General features: G+C 38.5%; 1 protein-coding gene across 1 annotated transcript in view; it reads left to right on the top strand.

Moving 5' to 3' along the window:
• LOC127631829 (proton-coupled amino acid transporter 4-like) overlaps positions 1-14,191 on the top strand; it is a 28,976-nt gene extending 14,785 nt beyond the window's left edge. Inside the window, exons 10-12 of the mRNA XM_052110195.1 lie at positions 8-177; positions 2,499-2,668; positions 12,617-14,191. Of these exons, the coding sequence (XP_051966155.1) occupies positions 8-177; positions 2,499-2,668; positions 12,617-12,906 (630 nt within the window). The 3' untranslated portion in view covers positions 12,907-14,191. The remainder of the gene's footprint in view (positions 1-7; positions 178-2,498; positions 2,669-12,616) is intronic.
• The last annotated feature ends 275 nt before the right edge of the window (positions 14,192-14,466 follow it).

Genomic DNA, 14,466 nt, shown 5'->3' with positions numbered 1-14,466 from the left:
TTCCTAGGTTCTTCCTTTAGAGAATCAAATGAAAGAGCCAAAACGGTTCCCTCAAGCTCTCAATATTGGCATGGGCTTCATCATCGTTCTGTACGTGACCCTGGCGACCCTGGGCTACCTCCGTTTCAGTAATGACATCAAGGGAAGCATCACACTTAACCTTCCACATAACTCCTGGTAACTGTGACCACACACACACACACACACACACACACACACATTAAAAAAGTCTATCTATCATTGATAACATTGTTTTCTTTAGCTCTTCAATATTTGTTTACTATTAGAACTTCTTGCTGTAACGTCAAGCAGCAAACAGGTGGGAAAGGCTTATTTTACACTATTAAGAGGCCTCCAAAAAATGGTTACTGGCCAAACATCTATTATGTTATAGTTAGGGCTGTCAATTTAACATGTTAATTTAATGTGATTTATTAAATGAAATATAATGCATTCATTTTGTTTTGTTTTTACAAAGTTCGGTTAAGGGAATTTTCCTACCATCAGCATAAAAATGTTCTACTCCCTAAAAAAATATGAATTAAATTGCTGTCCTGAGATATCTCACCGGTCTCTGTGACAGCTGTAGACTTTGTAAACAGCAAACAAAAAGTGTCCGCTGACCGTGGACATTGACGCATTTCACCTGTCAATCATTTTGCTTGTTCTCAAAGTGTTGTATTTGAAGCGGATCATTGAGGCTATGATTCATAATGTCAGCTGAGGACGCTAATGTGCCACTGTTGACAGCCATAGGAACAAACAATGCTGCTCTATTTTGGTCTCAAAATGATCTTTGGAGGGCAGGTGTTTTGGAATGAAGGGGCTTTGCTAATTCAACAGCTCAGACATGTGAAAGCTTCAAAATGCTAAAATCGCTTACAGCACCTTTAATTCATGATTCTGTACACTCACAACATTTTAAACAAAACCTGAGTCAAAAGTTAAGTTTGAATTTTCAACCAATCGAAAATGTAATTCGTTTTTGATTATTTTCATTAACAAGAATTATCGATTTTTATCGATCAGTTGTTGTAGAACTACACCGCATGCTAAAAACACAGCTCGTGAGACACAACACAAAAAGTAAGGTACTCCAAAAGCATCAATCTTACACATGAGTAGATAGTCCAACAATTAAAAAAAGTGCAGAGGGAAGTAGGGCAAAAATAGGGTTATGTTAAATGATATGAAAACCAACAATATATTTACGTAAGACTTTTTAAAAATGCTTTTCTAAATGTTTACTTGTGTTTATGATGTCATGTTTTTTTAATGAGCTCAATTATAATATTTATTATATATTATATTTGGTTATTTTAATTATTATATAGTAAATGTACTTTATTTAGGAGCCTTTCTCCATATATATTGATATGTGATGAATTGCGCGATTAGTTAATCAGCAAATCATGTGATCAATTTGATTACAATTTTAATTGATTAACAGTTCTAGTTATTTATAATACTGTATATGTTGCTTGCAAAAAAAAAAGGAAAGATTTCAGCAGAATACACTGACTTTTGAATGGTCGTCAATAGAGAAAAATGCTTTTTGCGTCACATAATAGTGTAGTGACAACATCTACCAGCAGGTGCTAATGTTCTGCCACGAGCCAGCCAAACCCTGACTCCATAGCTATGTCAAACCGTTGATCTCATGTGGGAAAAATAAGTTTGAATCCAGCCCACGTCATGTTCCCTTTCCCATCTCCCTCTTTTCAAGAATTTCAGCCCTCTCAAAAGCCCCAAACGTCCAAAAATAAAATACACAGTCCCATCCATCAAAACAGACTGTGTTAAGTCCATTCAATTCAGTTATTGCAGCATTCTGCCATAGTGGAGTTAGATTTTGGGAACTAATATTAAACTCCACGCTAAAGTCTTCAATGCATCTTCTGCAGTCCCTCCGTGTGTTCACTGTCAGAAACATCTGGAGTGATTGATCATAGATCAGAATGACTTGAGATCATATTACAGAGAAATGAAAACCAGCTGCTTTTTAAGCTTCACTTTAACTAAAGGCTGCCGTGTCCAACTAAGTTTTATCAGAGTTGTATCATTAGCTAACTTATTCCTAAATCTCATTAGCATGCTGTAAGCCAAGAACAATATGCCACTTAAAACGGAGCCAATATCTGATTTAGCATTTTGGACACGTCAAGCAGTGATTGTGGTAATGGTAGAAATGCAATGAATGTGAATGGTGACTGAGGCATTTCACCGAACATCATGAAAATCCTTTGGTTCCAATATCTGTTTATAAATGAATCTGCTTCTCGATTCCTAACCCCAGTATTGTATCATGATTTGATTGCAGCACTGCGTGGGTTGATAGTTGATACACTCTGCTTTGTTCAAACTTCCCTTTGAAGTCACACGTTGAAGTCTGATGGATTGCATCATTGACGTTCTTGCACATTCTGTGGTTTCTGACTTAATCATTGCTCTGTTGTTGTATTAATGTGTTCTTCTTATTTTATGTGTGGGTTTTGCAGGTCTAATCAGCTGGTGAAGGTCTTGTACTCCTTCGGTGTTTTTGTGAGTTTTGCAGTGCAGTTCTTCGTGCCGGCAGAGATTCTGGTTCCGCCTGTGTGCGAGCGTGTGAGAAAGAACTGGAGACGAGTGACTGATCTCAGCCTTCGAGCACTGCTCGTCTGCCTCACCTGTGAGTGTACACACATAGTTCCAACACCTAGTGAGCTGCCCCTGCAGGCAGGAATATTTAAGGTATTATGGGTAGGGATGCACCAATACCATTTTTTTCTCTTCCGATTCCTATTCCTGAATTCTCAGTATTGGCTGATACCGATCCGATACCAGTGTTGTTTTGTTCTTAATCTGTTTAGAGTATGTACCTGTATACCTACTTATTCATGCGATTATCTAATCAGCCAATCATGCGTCAGCAATGCAATGCATAAAATTATGCAGATACGGGTCAGGAGCTTCAGTTATTTTTCAAATCAACCATCAGAATGGGGAAAAAATGTGATATGATGGATTTGGAACTTGGCATGATTGTTTGTGCCAACTGGCTGGTTTGAGTATTTCTGTAACCGCTGATCTCTTGGGATTTACTAGAGGTACAGGTGCCAAAAACAAAAAATATCCAGTGAGCGGCAGTTCTGCGGACAGAAACACCTTGTTGTTGAGAGAGGTCAACGGAGAATGGGCAGACTGGTTCAAGCTGACAGAAAGGCTACAGTAACTCGGATAACCCCTCTGTACAATTGTAGTGAGCAGAATAGCATCTCAGAATGCACAACACATCGAACCTTTAGGCGGATGGGCTACAACAGCAGAAGACCATGTCAGACACTTTACTAGGACCATAGTGCAGGGCTCAACGCTAAGGGTTTTTCTACTGGTCCGTTTGGCCCAGTGCTTCAGATTTTTACTGGCCCTGGCAACATTTTCACTGGCCCCAACACAAAATTGACAATAGCTGTTTTTACCATCATGGCTTTAAAAAATATGTCCGAAGATAAATATTTTTTACATATCTTATGTTTTTAATACAATGTCCGCCAGGGGCCTGGGTAGCACAGCGACTAAAGATGCTGACAACCACCCCTGGATTCACGAGTTTGAAGGCCATGGCATGCTGAGTGACTCCAGCCAGGTCTCCTAAGCAACCAAATTGGCCCGGTTGCTAGGGAGGAAAGAGTCACGTGCTGTAACCTCTTTGTGGTCACTATAATTTGGTTCTCGGTGGGGCGTGTGGTGCGTTGTGTGTGGATGCCGCGGAGAATAGCGTGAATCCTCTACACGCACTATGTTTCCGCGGCAACGCTCTCAAAAAGCCACGTGATAAGATGCGCAGATTGATGGTCTCAGACGAAGAGGCAACTGAGATTCGTCCTCCGGCACCCAGATTGAGGCGAGTCAATATGCCGCCATGAGGACTTGGAGCGCATTGGGAATTGGGTATTCCAAATTGGGGAGGAAAAAATGTAATCACATTTATAATTTGCAAGCTATGATTTATGCCTTATGTAATCCCATGTATATCCCAACATATCTTATTTATAAACCGCATCCTAATAATACAGCCAAATAGTTGACTAGGGCTCAGTCTTGTACATCCCTCATGCAAAGACTGTTAAAAAATGGTGACAGCATATTATGCTTCCTCCTAAGATACTCAGCCTAATTCTGGACAAATTAGAAAGTGGCATTGCATGTATCCGTAATTGAGAAGGCAATGCCAGAACACATTATTGATTTTACTATAAATATACATTTTACCCAATATTTGTGTGTGCTATGTGTTTATTGCGGCACTAGATTAGCAACATGTTGACATCAAACTGTATTTAGCTGTTGTGTCACTTCTCACTGTATTTCAGTTTCTTGCATTATGAACGCTGTGTGTTAAACGCCAGTTAAAAACAGTTAAACTTTGAAAAACTTACATTCTCCATTCTGTTATACTCTGACAAACTGAACAAAAGAAGGCATCCTGCGTGAATGGCTCCTTAAAAGGCAGCTGCCTATGTAGGCAGTAGACTGAGAGGCAGCGACCCTCCTCCCCTGTGACGTTCTGTTGTATTACACTTTCATCATCATCATCATCATCATCCTAGTTGTTTTCCTCCGCACTCCCATCTATTTCCTCCACTCCTCAGTTTTCCCTCTATCTTCTCCTAATCCTCCAACTACAGTAGTATTCATTGGTGAAGAGAGAAGCAATAGATGATGGATGGATCCTGTGAAGGAGCACAAACATGAAAGGTTTTGGATTACTGTGATAAGCTTTTTATCTTTGGATAAATTGAATCTGCCATTGAACCGTGAAACTCCCAGAGCCCTAAATTATGGAAATAAATATTTAACACTGTCAGTCGTATAGGCACCAGTGAGAGAGTGTTGCTCTGATAAAGAGGAAGAGAGCGTGTTGTAAAAATTGTGTACAAATGCCAGAGAGTGAATGCAAAAGTGAGCGATAAGTGTTTTTCTATTTGAAACATGGGGTAACACTTTGTGAAACACAGACTGTTGGAGCTTATGCAGTAATCAGCATCAATCAAAGTATCTATTATTCTTGCTATCTATCTTGTGTGCCAACTATTGTTCTATCTGTTGTTTGAGCTATCAGTCTAGTTATGTAGATTTAGTTCTAGTTATCGATCTAAATATTTTTCTAGGTATCTGTATTGTTCTTGGTATCATTCTAGCTACCTATTGTGTAGTGGTGCACTGATCAGCAACTTTGAGACATGCACTTGGTTAGTATTTGGTAGCAATGCCTTTAAATTGTTTAACTTGGGTCAAATATTTTGGGTAACCTTCCACAATCTTCTCACAATAAGCTGCTGAAATGTTGGCCCATTCCTCCAGACAGAACTGGTATGTAGGCTTCCTTGCTCGCACACGCTTTTTCAGTTTGAGGTCAGGGCTTTGTGATGGCCACTCCAATACCTTGACTTTGTTGTCTTTATGTCATTTTGCCACAAATTTTGAGGGATGCTTGGGGTCATTGTCCATTTAGAAGACCCATTTACGACTGAGCTTTAACTTCCTGGCTGATGTCTTGAGATGTTGCTTCAATATATCCATATAATTTTCCTTCCTCATGATGCCATCTATTTTGTGAAGTGTACCATCCCTCCTGCAGCAAAGCACCCCCACAACATGATGCTGCCACCCCCATGTTTCATGGTTGTGATGGTGTCCATTTCTTTTTCTTCCAAACATAGCGATGGCCATTATGGCCAAACAGTTACATTTTTGTTTCATCAGACCAGAGGACATTTCTCCAAAAGTAAGATTTTTGTCCCCATGTGCTCTTGCAAACTGCAGTCTGTCTTTATTATTGCAATTTTGGACATTGGCATCTTCCTTGCTGAGCAGCCTTTCAGGTTATCCATATATAGGACTTTTTTTTACTGTGGATATAGATACTTATCAACCTGTTTCCTCCAGCATCTTCACAAGGTCCTTTACTGTAGTTCTGGGATAGATTTGCACTTTTTGCATCAAACTATGTTCATCTCTGGGAGACAGAATGCATCTCCTTCCTGAGCAGTATGATGGCTGCATGGTGTTTACACTTACATACTATTGTTCGTACAGATGAACGTGGTACCTTCAGGCATTTGTAAATTGCTCCCAAGCATGAACCAGACTTGTGATGGTCCACAATGTTATTTCTGAGGTCTTTGCTGGTTTCTTTTGATTTTCCCATGATGTCAAGCAAAGAGGCACTGTGTTTGTGGCCCACACAAATTACATTTTAATACATTAATTTAAATCAGGGCTGTTGATTTAACGTGTTAATTCTGTATGATTAATTATATAAAAAAACAACGTGTTCAAAAAGTTACGTAATTAATCATATGCCTGGACAGATATAAGTAATATTTCTGTCATCGGAGCAAATCAAGCTTGAAGTACCTCCTGTTTTCAGCAGGGGGCAGTCAGCGAAACTCCAGCTGCTTGGGCAACACGCATATTATACAGAGAACAAACCACACTTACCAACAGCAGGCAGCAGAAGATAAGAATACGCTCTTGAATTCAAACAGCTTGAATGAGTGCAAATCCGAATGTAGGAATCTCAAAACGTGTGACGATTAGTTATTAGTTAAGTTATGCTTAACACAGCGACCTTAAAACTTTGTTTATGAAGCGCCCCAACCAAAGTGAGACTCTCCATCTGACGTGTACATATTTAAGTTATGCTTAACACAGCGACCTTAAAGGTCCTTAGAAAAGCCCTTATAATAGATTTCTGACTGATTGACGAATTCAATTGAAAAATGGGTCGCTTTGAACTGTAGGCCAATGATTGTCTTATGTTCAATAACATGGGAATAAACAATATATTGGATTCTAAAGCCAATTTTTGTATAGACCTATCAATGATTTACTCATCTGCCACAATAATGCATTTTAATGGTCTATTTTATTTATTATAATTTAAATATAACTATATCATTATTTAATCATTATATATTGAATTGTTATTTGAGGGGCTTTCTCAGCAAACATTTATATATGCATTCAATTGTGATTAATTAATTGGCATACCATGTAATTAATTTGATTAAACATTTTAATTGATTGACAGCCCTAATTTAAATTAATTGTGAAATTTCAAAATTTATTTGAATTTAAAATGGTTATTAATAATTCTGTTGTAATTATCAAATATCATTGTGACATACTAGCAACCAGTAAACACCATGAGAACATCACACAGCAGAGATGCGTTCAAAAATAAGATTTTTGCACCAATCAGCCGCAACATTAAAACCACCTGCCTAATATCATATAGGTTATCTATCTATATTGTGCTAGCTATTTACTGTTTTATTAGCTTTATTTCTAACTATATTGTTCTAGCTTTGCATATTGTTCTATAAATAGATATTGTTTGTGCTGTTACCTATCATCATAGCTATCGTTTATTGTAATTTTTATGTATCTTATTCTTGCTATCTACCCAACATTATAGTTCTCACTAGCCTTATTAGCCTTTTATTTATATATATATATATAATGTATGTATGTAGATTCTTTCCTTCTTTTATCTCTCTCTCCATCTATCTCACTCTTTCTTTTATGTTCTTTCACTATTTCAACCCCATCTCTTCACCCTTTTCGTCCTCTCTATTCATTTGTCTCTATTTCTTTTACTATCCTTTTCTTTCTTTCTCTTGTTTTTCTCAGTTTCATTCAACCCCTTCTCTTCACCCTTATTGTCCTATATACTATTCATTTTGTCTGTCCATCTCTCTCCTCTCATTGGACATATCACAGTCTCCCTTTATAAGATTTCCTTTATTGCATTCATGTTGATTGTTTTCTCTTTTTCCTGACCTTGGTTGATCACATACTGTTCTCCTCTCTCTCTCTCTCTCTCTCTCTCTCTCTCTCTCTCTCTCTCTCTGTCTCTCAAAGTTTCAAGCTGCAACTTGCAATATGCAAGACTTAAAAAGGAACATGGACACCTTGTAAATAAATTTTTTAAAGAAGAGAGCTACATAATGTCCCTTCTAAAGCATTGTCACTGTACACTGATTCTGAGAGATTTATAGAATTCGGTACTAGATGCCAATGTGCCATTTGGTTTTCTTAACATTTATAAAGCGCATGTTTTAAAATAATAGATTTTTAGTTGAAAATTACAAGGAAGTGCCCAATTCGGTTTAATGCTGAGATGCACTTAAACTTTAGGAATGACATATTTCCTACTTAAAATGTATTTTCAGGGGAAATGTGATGGACAGGACTTGATTTTGTCCATTTGGGATTCGACTGGATTATTTTATTGGTTAATGTTTGTACTCACCCAGTGTTTCATATTTAAGTTCTGCTCTAAAATAGAAATACCTTTTTGATCTCAATGAAATGGTTTTTAAAGATCCTTATCCAGTTACCATGACAATCTGGACAAGGAATGGAAGTGTCATGGAAGTCATAAAAATGAATTGGTCAACAGGTGTGGGAAGCCTGAAGTAGGGTCGACTTATCCATTAATAATACATAATATTGGAGCCGTATCACATAGAACAACATTTTGTGGATCTCTCGGATGGTTTCATACTTCATGAGGCATTTTAGTGAAAGTTCTTGAACACATTTTTGGAAGTTCTCTTGGACTTTGGGGTAATGAACTCTATAGGCTGTAGGTCTGTGACCTGTGCTGGTAGATAAAGAGATGAAGTTCACACTCCATCACTCATCTTCTCTTTATCTCTCTTTTGTTCTTTCTCTTTGCCTGATGTGCTTCCTTGTGCCATGGCCCAAGGTCGTGTCCTTCGTGAGAACTGTGATATATTACTGTGAGTGTGTGGATGTGTGTGTGTGTGTTTGTTGTGGTCTATGTCTTTATTGTGTTTGTGAGAGCTGGGCCAGAGTTGAGGGACTCATTCAGTGTCTGGTCATTTATCTCTGTCTTCCTGAGGCTCTGTGAGTTATTACCTGCTCGCCTACAGAGACAGGCCATCATGGGGCTCTCCATTGAGGCCTGTCATGGAGCTGCATGCTGGGGCCCATCTTTGAGATTCATTTGAAGACTTTCTCCAAGATATCACTTGAGCCTGAGACCTTCTGTTTGGAGCTTTATGGGCAATCAGGTCTAAAATGGGGCCCTGCTCTCAGGCCAAGGTGTCGTGTAAGGGGTCAAGCTTCGGCTGGTTTAACATGGCCCAGTTAGCCTGATAGATACACAAACTACACCATTCTGCTGCTTAAAAGACATATTTCTCCATTGACAGCCATTTAAAAAAGTAGCTATGTATTCAGACGAAATTTGTTTGCAAGCAACATATGAATGGTAAATATTTTATTATACTTAATGTTTCATATATATACAGTGTTAAACCTCAAGAAGTTGACTGAGAAAATGTCAAGAGTACATGTCTGCAAATTAAGTATTATTAAGATACTAAAATATAACACAGGTTTGATTTATTTTGGATTTTGTTTAGTCACAACATAATTCCCAAAGTTCCATTTATGTTATTCCATAGATTTGATGACCGGTAGTGTATGTATGTATGCACTGATGAGCCGAAACATTATGACCACCTGCCTAATATGAGGTTGGTCCTCTGCGTGCCACCAAAACCGCACCAACCTGCCGAGTAATTACAAGTAAGTACAAGACCACTGAAGCTGTCCTGTATCTGGGATCAAGACGTTAGCAGCAGATCCTTCAAGTTCAAGTTGCAAAGTGGAGCTGCCGTGGATCAGACTTGTTGGTCCAGCACATCCCACAGATGGTCAATCGGATTGGATTTAAATATTGGTTATGATCTGGGGATGCTTCCATTGGTCAGGTCTAAGCTCAGCAATGTTATGCAGCAATAAAATGAAGTCAGCTGAGTACATGAATGTACTGAATGACCAGGATATCCCATCAATGGATTTTTTCTTCCCTGACGGCACAGGCATATTTCATGATTAGAATGCCAAGATTTATCGGGCTCAAATTGTGAAAGAGTGGTTCAGGGAGCAAGAGGAATCATTTTCACACTTAAATTGGCCACCACAGTGTCCTAGCCCCCCATTGAAAGTCTTTGGGATGTGCTGGAGAAGACTTTATGTAGTGCTCGACTCAACACCGCCTTTAGCTTTGATTACGACGTGCATTCGTCGTGGCATTGTCTCGACAACCTTATGCAACATCACAACATTTATTTCCATCCAGAGTTGCATTCATTTTTGGCTGAGATCTTGTATTGACAACGGTACAGTCGAACCACTCTGTGAAGTCTTCTCCAGCACATTCAAAAGACTTTCAAATGGGCCTGTTGAAACCTTTCATTCAAATATTCTGTCAATTAACTACATTTTAAATTTTTCTGAGAAAATGTGTGGTCCTTCCCCTGTTAATTACCATACATTTAGCATCACAAATTATTGACATCATATTCATGAGAACCCATAAAACATCTCATTCCTCCAATATTACTCAAATGGATTTGGTCATTGTTTGTTTGTTTGCTAGATCATTATTACATTTGCCTTTTTAAATTCATTTTCTCTGAGTTATAGCCTAAACATGAGTCCATTTGTTACTGTTGGTTTCTCTTGTACAATGTTGTGGCTCATACCGAAGTGACTTACATTTCATCCTGAGGATGGCAGCAGCAGAGTGGAGAAACCAAACCATTCATGCATGTTTGTGAGAGTGTTCAGAATGTACCAGTGTGTGAGAGAGAATGGAGTGTGTATATTGGTGTGTCTCTCTAAGAGAGAGAAAGAGAAATTATGTAGCTTAAGAGGAGGAGAGCAGGTGTGTAACACATCACACATCAGTCTCATTAATTAAACAGTTTACAGATTCTGTGTGTGAGTGTGTGTGTGCTTTTATGAAAGGGTGTAAGTAGAGTTTTGGAGTCATTCCACTAAAAGCTGTCTGTGGATATAAATTGTTTTGCTTTTGTTTTCAAGCGAAGGTAAAGGGTTTTATCTTCCACGTCAGCGGAAAAGATGAATATTGATTTTTGATTTAGTCCTTCAGCTGCAACTTTTGCCTAGACCTGTCCACAAACCACTAAACCAGTCAGCACATCAGAGAAACACACTGCAGTGTTAAACTATGGATGGATGAATCAAGCTATAACTATTATGATTGCTCATACAGTTGAAGTCAGTTTACATACTAGTAAACTCTAAGTTTACATACACCTTAGACAAATACATTTAAACTCAGTTTTTCATCATTCATGACATTTAATTGTAGAAAACATTCCCTGTCTTAGGTCACTTAGGATCACTACTTTATTTTAAGAAATGTCATAATAATAGTGGATGGTGCTTCACGTTTGGGATGGTGTTCTTTTGCAAGCCTAACCCTTTATCCTATCCTAACATAACGATGGCCATTATGGCCGAACAGTTACATTTTTGTTTCATTAGACCAGAGGACATTTGCCCAAAATTAAGATCTTTGTCCCCATGTGCACTTGCAAACTGTAGTCTAGCTTTATTATGGCAGTTTTGGAGCAGTGGCCTCTTCCTTGCTGAGCAGCCTTTCAGGTTATGTCGATATAGGACTTGTGTTACTGTGGATATAGATACTTGTCTACCTGTTTCCTCCAGCATCTTCAGAAGGTCCTTTGCTGCTGTTCTAGGATTGATTTGCACTTTTCTCACCAAACTATGTTGTTCTCTAGGTGACCGAATGTGTCTCCTTCCTGAGCAGTATGATTGCTGTGTGGTCCCATATTGTTTATACTTGCGTACTATTGTTTGTACACATGAACATGGTATATTCAGGCATTTGGAAATTGCTCCCAATGATGAACCAGACTTGTGGAGGTCCACAATTTTTTTCAGAAGTCTTGGCTAATCTCTTTTGATTTTCCCATGATGTCAAGCAAATATGCACTGAGTTTGAAGGTAGGCCTTAAAATACATCCACAGGTAAACGTCCTATCAGAAGCTAATTGTCTAGTAGCCTATTTTCTGGATTTTTCCAAGATGCATAAAGGCACATTTAACTATAGTGTATGTAAACTTCTGACCCACTGGAATTGTGATATAGTCAATTAAAAGTGAAACTGTCTATAAACAATTGTTGGAAAAATTACTTGTTGCACAAAGTAGATGTCCTAAACGACTTGCCAAAACTATAGTTTGCTAATAATAAATCTGTGGATTGGTTACAAAATTAGTTTTAATGACTTCAACCTAAGTGTATGTAAATTTCTGACTTCAACTGTATGTAGGGTTAGGGATTTAAACAAACCTCTAAAGGCTACGGTATACTTCGGTTTTCTGCATGGTCAAACACTCAGCCTTTAAAAGTATACTCTTGAACGCAAGCCCATATGGACGTATTTGAAGCATGTGCACAATGACTGCTTTGTGATACTCTTTAAGCATGCAAAGACGCAGACTGTCTGTGTGTCTAGAAAAACTAGGTTGCACCCCTACAGTACTCTGCAGATGATGAAATTTGTGACACGCATACTGTGCACTACACATTCCGGCACGTGGACAACTGAAGTATACTTTGGCCTTAATCCCAAGTATGAAACTTCAGTGTGTAACTTGTCTCGCTCTGGTTGAACACCTCGTAAAACACCTGGCAAGCACACACAACCCTTTAATTTCCCATTCCTTCATACTCTCTCTTTGTCTCTTTCTCTCTCAGGTGTAACGGCTGTCTTGATACCACGCTTAGACCTGGTGATCTCATTGGTCGGTGCAGTAAGCAGTTCGGCACTAGCGCTCATCTTCCCGCCTCTGGTGGAGCTCATCATGCTCCCCAGCCTGCCCCCTCCACTGCTCTTCAAAGATCTCTCCATCGCAATCCTGGGCTTTATCGGCTTCCTTACAGGAACCTACGTGACGGTGGTGGACATTATTTATCCAGATGACCAAGGACAGACCCGTCTCCGTGACGACGGGAACTGGACCACACCCACTACCTCGCCACCCTAAAGACCAAGTGCATACCCTAAGGATCAATCAAACGTGAGGCACAGTTGCATAGTAAAGCCAGGCGTACTTTCATTTGTTACTTTTTCAGATATATTTACCCCAGATTAAAGGAATAGTTCACCCAAAAAATCGAATTCTTGTCGCCCTCGTAGCTTTTCAAACCCTTTTACTGTTTTCTTTTTCTGTGGAGCACAAGTAAATGTAAGAATTTTCAAGCAGCTCTTTTCCATACAATGAACATAGCTCAAAACATGACCAAAAAAAGCACCATGAAAGTAGTTAACAGGGTCAGAAATGTGGGGGCAAAAAATGCCTTAATGAATTCTTCTCTTTTAATGTTTTTTATGTATTTGTAACATCTGCTATAGTTCTTAATCTATTACGGTCCTAGTTATGTTGATTTTAATTCTTGGTGTAAGAGGTAATGAAAATTTGTATTAATGAATTGAGTAAATTGATGTATTTTAGAAAAACACATGAGACACAGTTTATGATTTATATCCTCATGAAAGTAAAAAATGGCCCTAAAAATCAAATCCAGAGGCAGATTTTGCCCCTTTGCACATTTTTGACAGTGGTATTCCATACAACTTGTGTTTTCAAAGTTCTTAGAAGACATAGAACGGACCAAAATTTAAGTCATTATTCACTGATAATCTAGGGGTTAAAACGAGAAGATTTTTTAAAATATCCAATTTTTGGTTCCTCGTAAAAAATGGTCATATATGTTTGGAATGCACATAAAATGTCCGACCGATGGGGCAGACGGGGGGAAATGTTCTCAAAACCTATTTGAAAATTTTATTTTTGCAATTCAATTTGGTGACAATATTGGCACAGACATTACACACTTCACCTTTAATACTATAACAGCACAGGTTCGATACATACTCTGACACTGTCAATTCTTCCTATAGGAAGTGAGTGACGACAGCTCGGACTGACAGGGGCTGAGAGTTTTATATAGATCGGTTTTTATTTCATTCCACAGGCACGCACTGCTGTGCCACAAGGTGAATTGTTGTGCGAACATGTGTACGCATTGTTCGCTGAGTGATGGCATGCGTGGGAAATATTTCCTTCACGCAGGCTTATGGACTTTCCATGACTCCAGATGGAATGACTTTCATTCAATCAGGTCTCTGGGAAGGGACCATATAGCATGACAAGCTGTCAGCTTTTAACACTGAACAGTAGAATATATCACACACTGTAATATGGACCCTCGAGAATGTACAGACATACTTGCTGACTTCAGAATTTTTATTAATAAACTAATCTTTACTCCTCCTGAGGCTTGTGATATGTGGGATTTATTTTTTTTTCTTCACTCGTGCAATATTCTCTGGGATTAACTAATGTTAAATAAGTTTTGAGATAATGAAAAAAGTGACAAATTAAATATATTGAAAGCTATTTAACTGTTATGTAACTAACAGACCAATTCAAATTTGTAATTTTACATCTGTTGTATAAAAAGGCAACGAAGGAAGGTATTCTGGAGCGTTTAAAGGAATGTTCCAGGCTCAATAAGTTCAGCTAAATTCACAGCATTTCTGG

This window comes from Xyrauchen texanus, chromosome 38, assembly GCF_025860055.1.
Source record: "Xyrauchen texanus isolate HMW12.3.18 chromosome 38, RBS_HiC_50CHRs, whole genome shotgun sequence".
In the NCBI taxonomy this organism is placed as follows: Eukaryota; Metazoa; Chordata; class Actinopteri; order Cypriniformes; family Catostomidae; genus Xyrauchen; species Xyrauchen texanus.
Note: the sequence above shows the minus strand (reverse complement) of the source record. Positions and strands in the feature narration are given on the sequence as shown.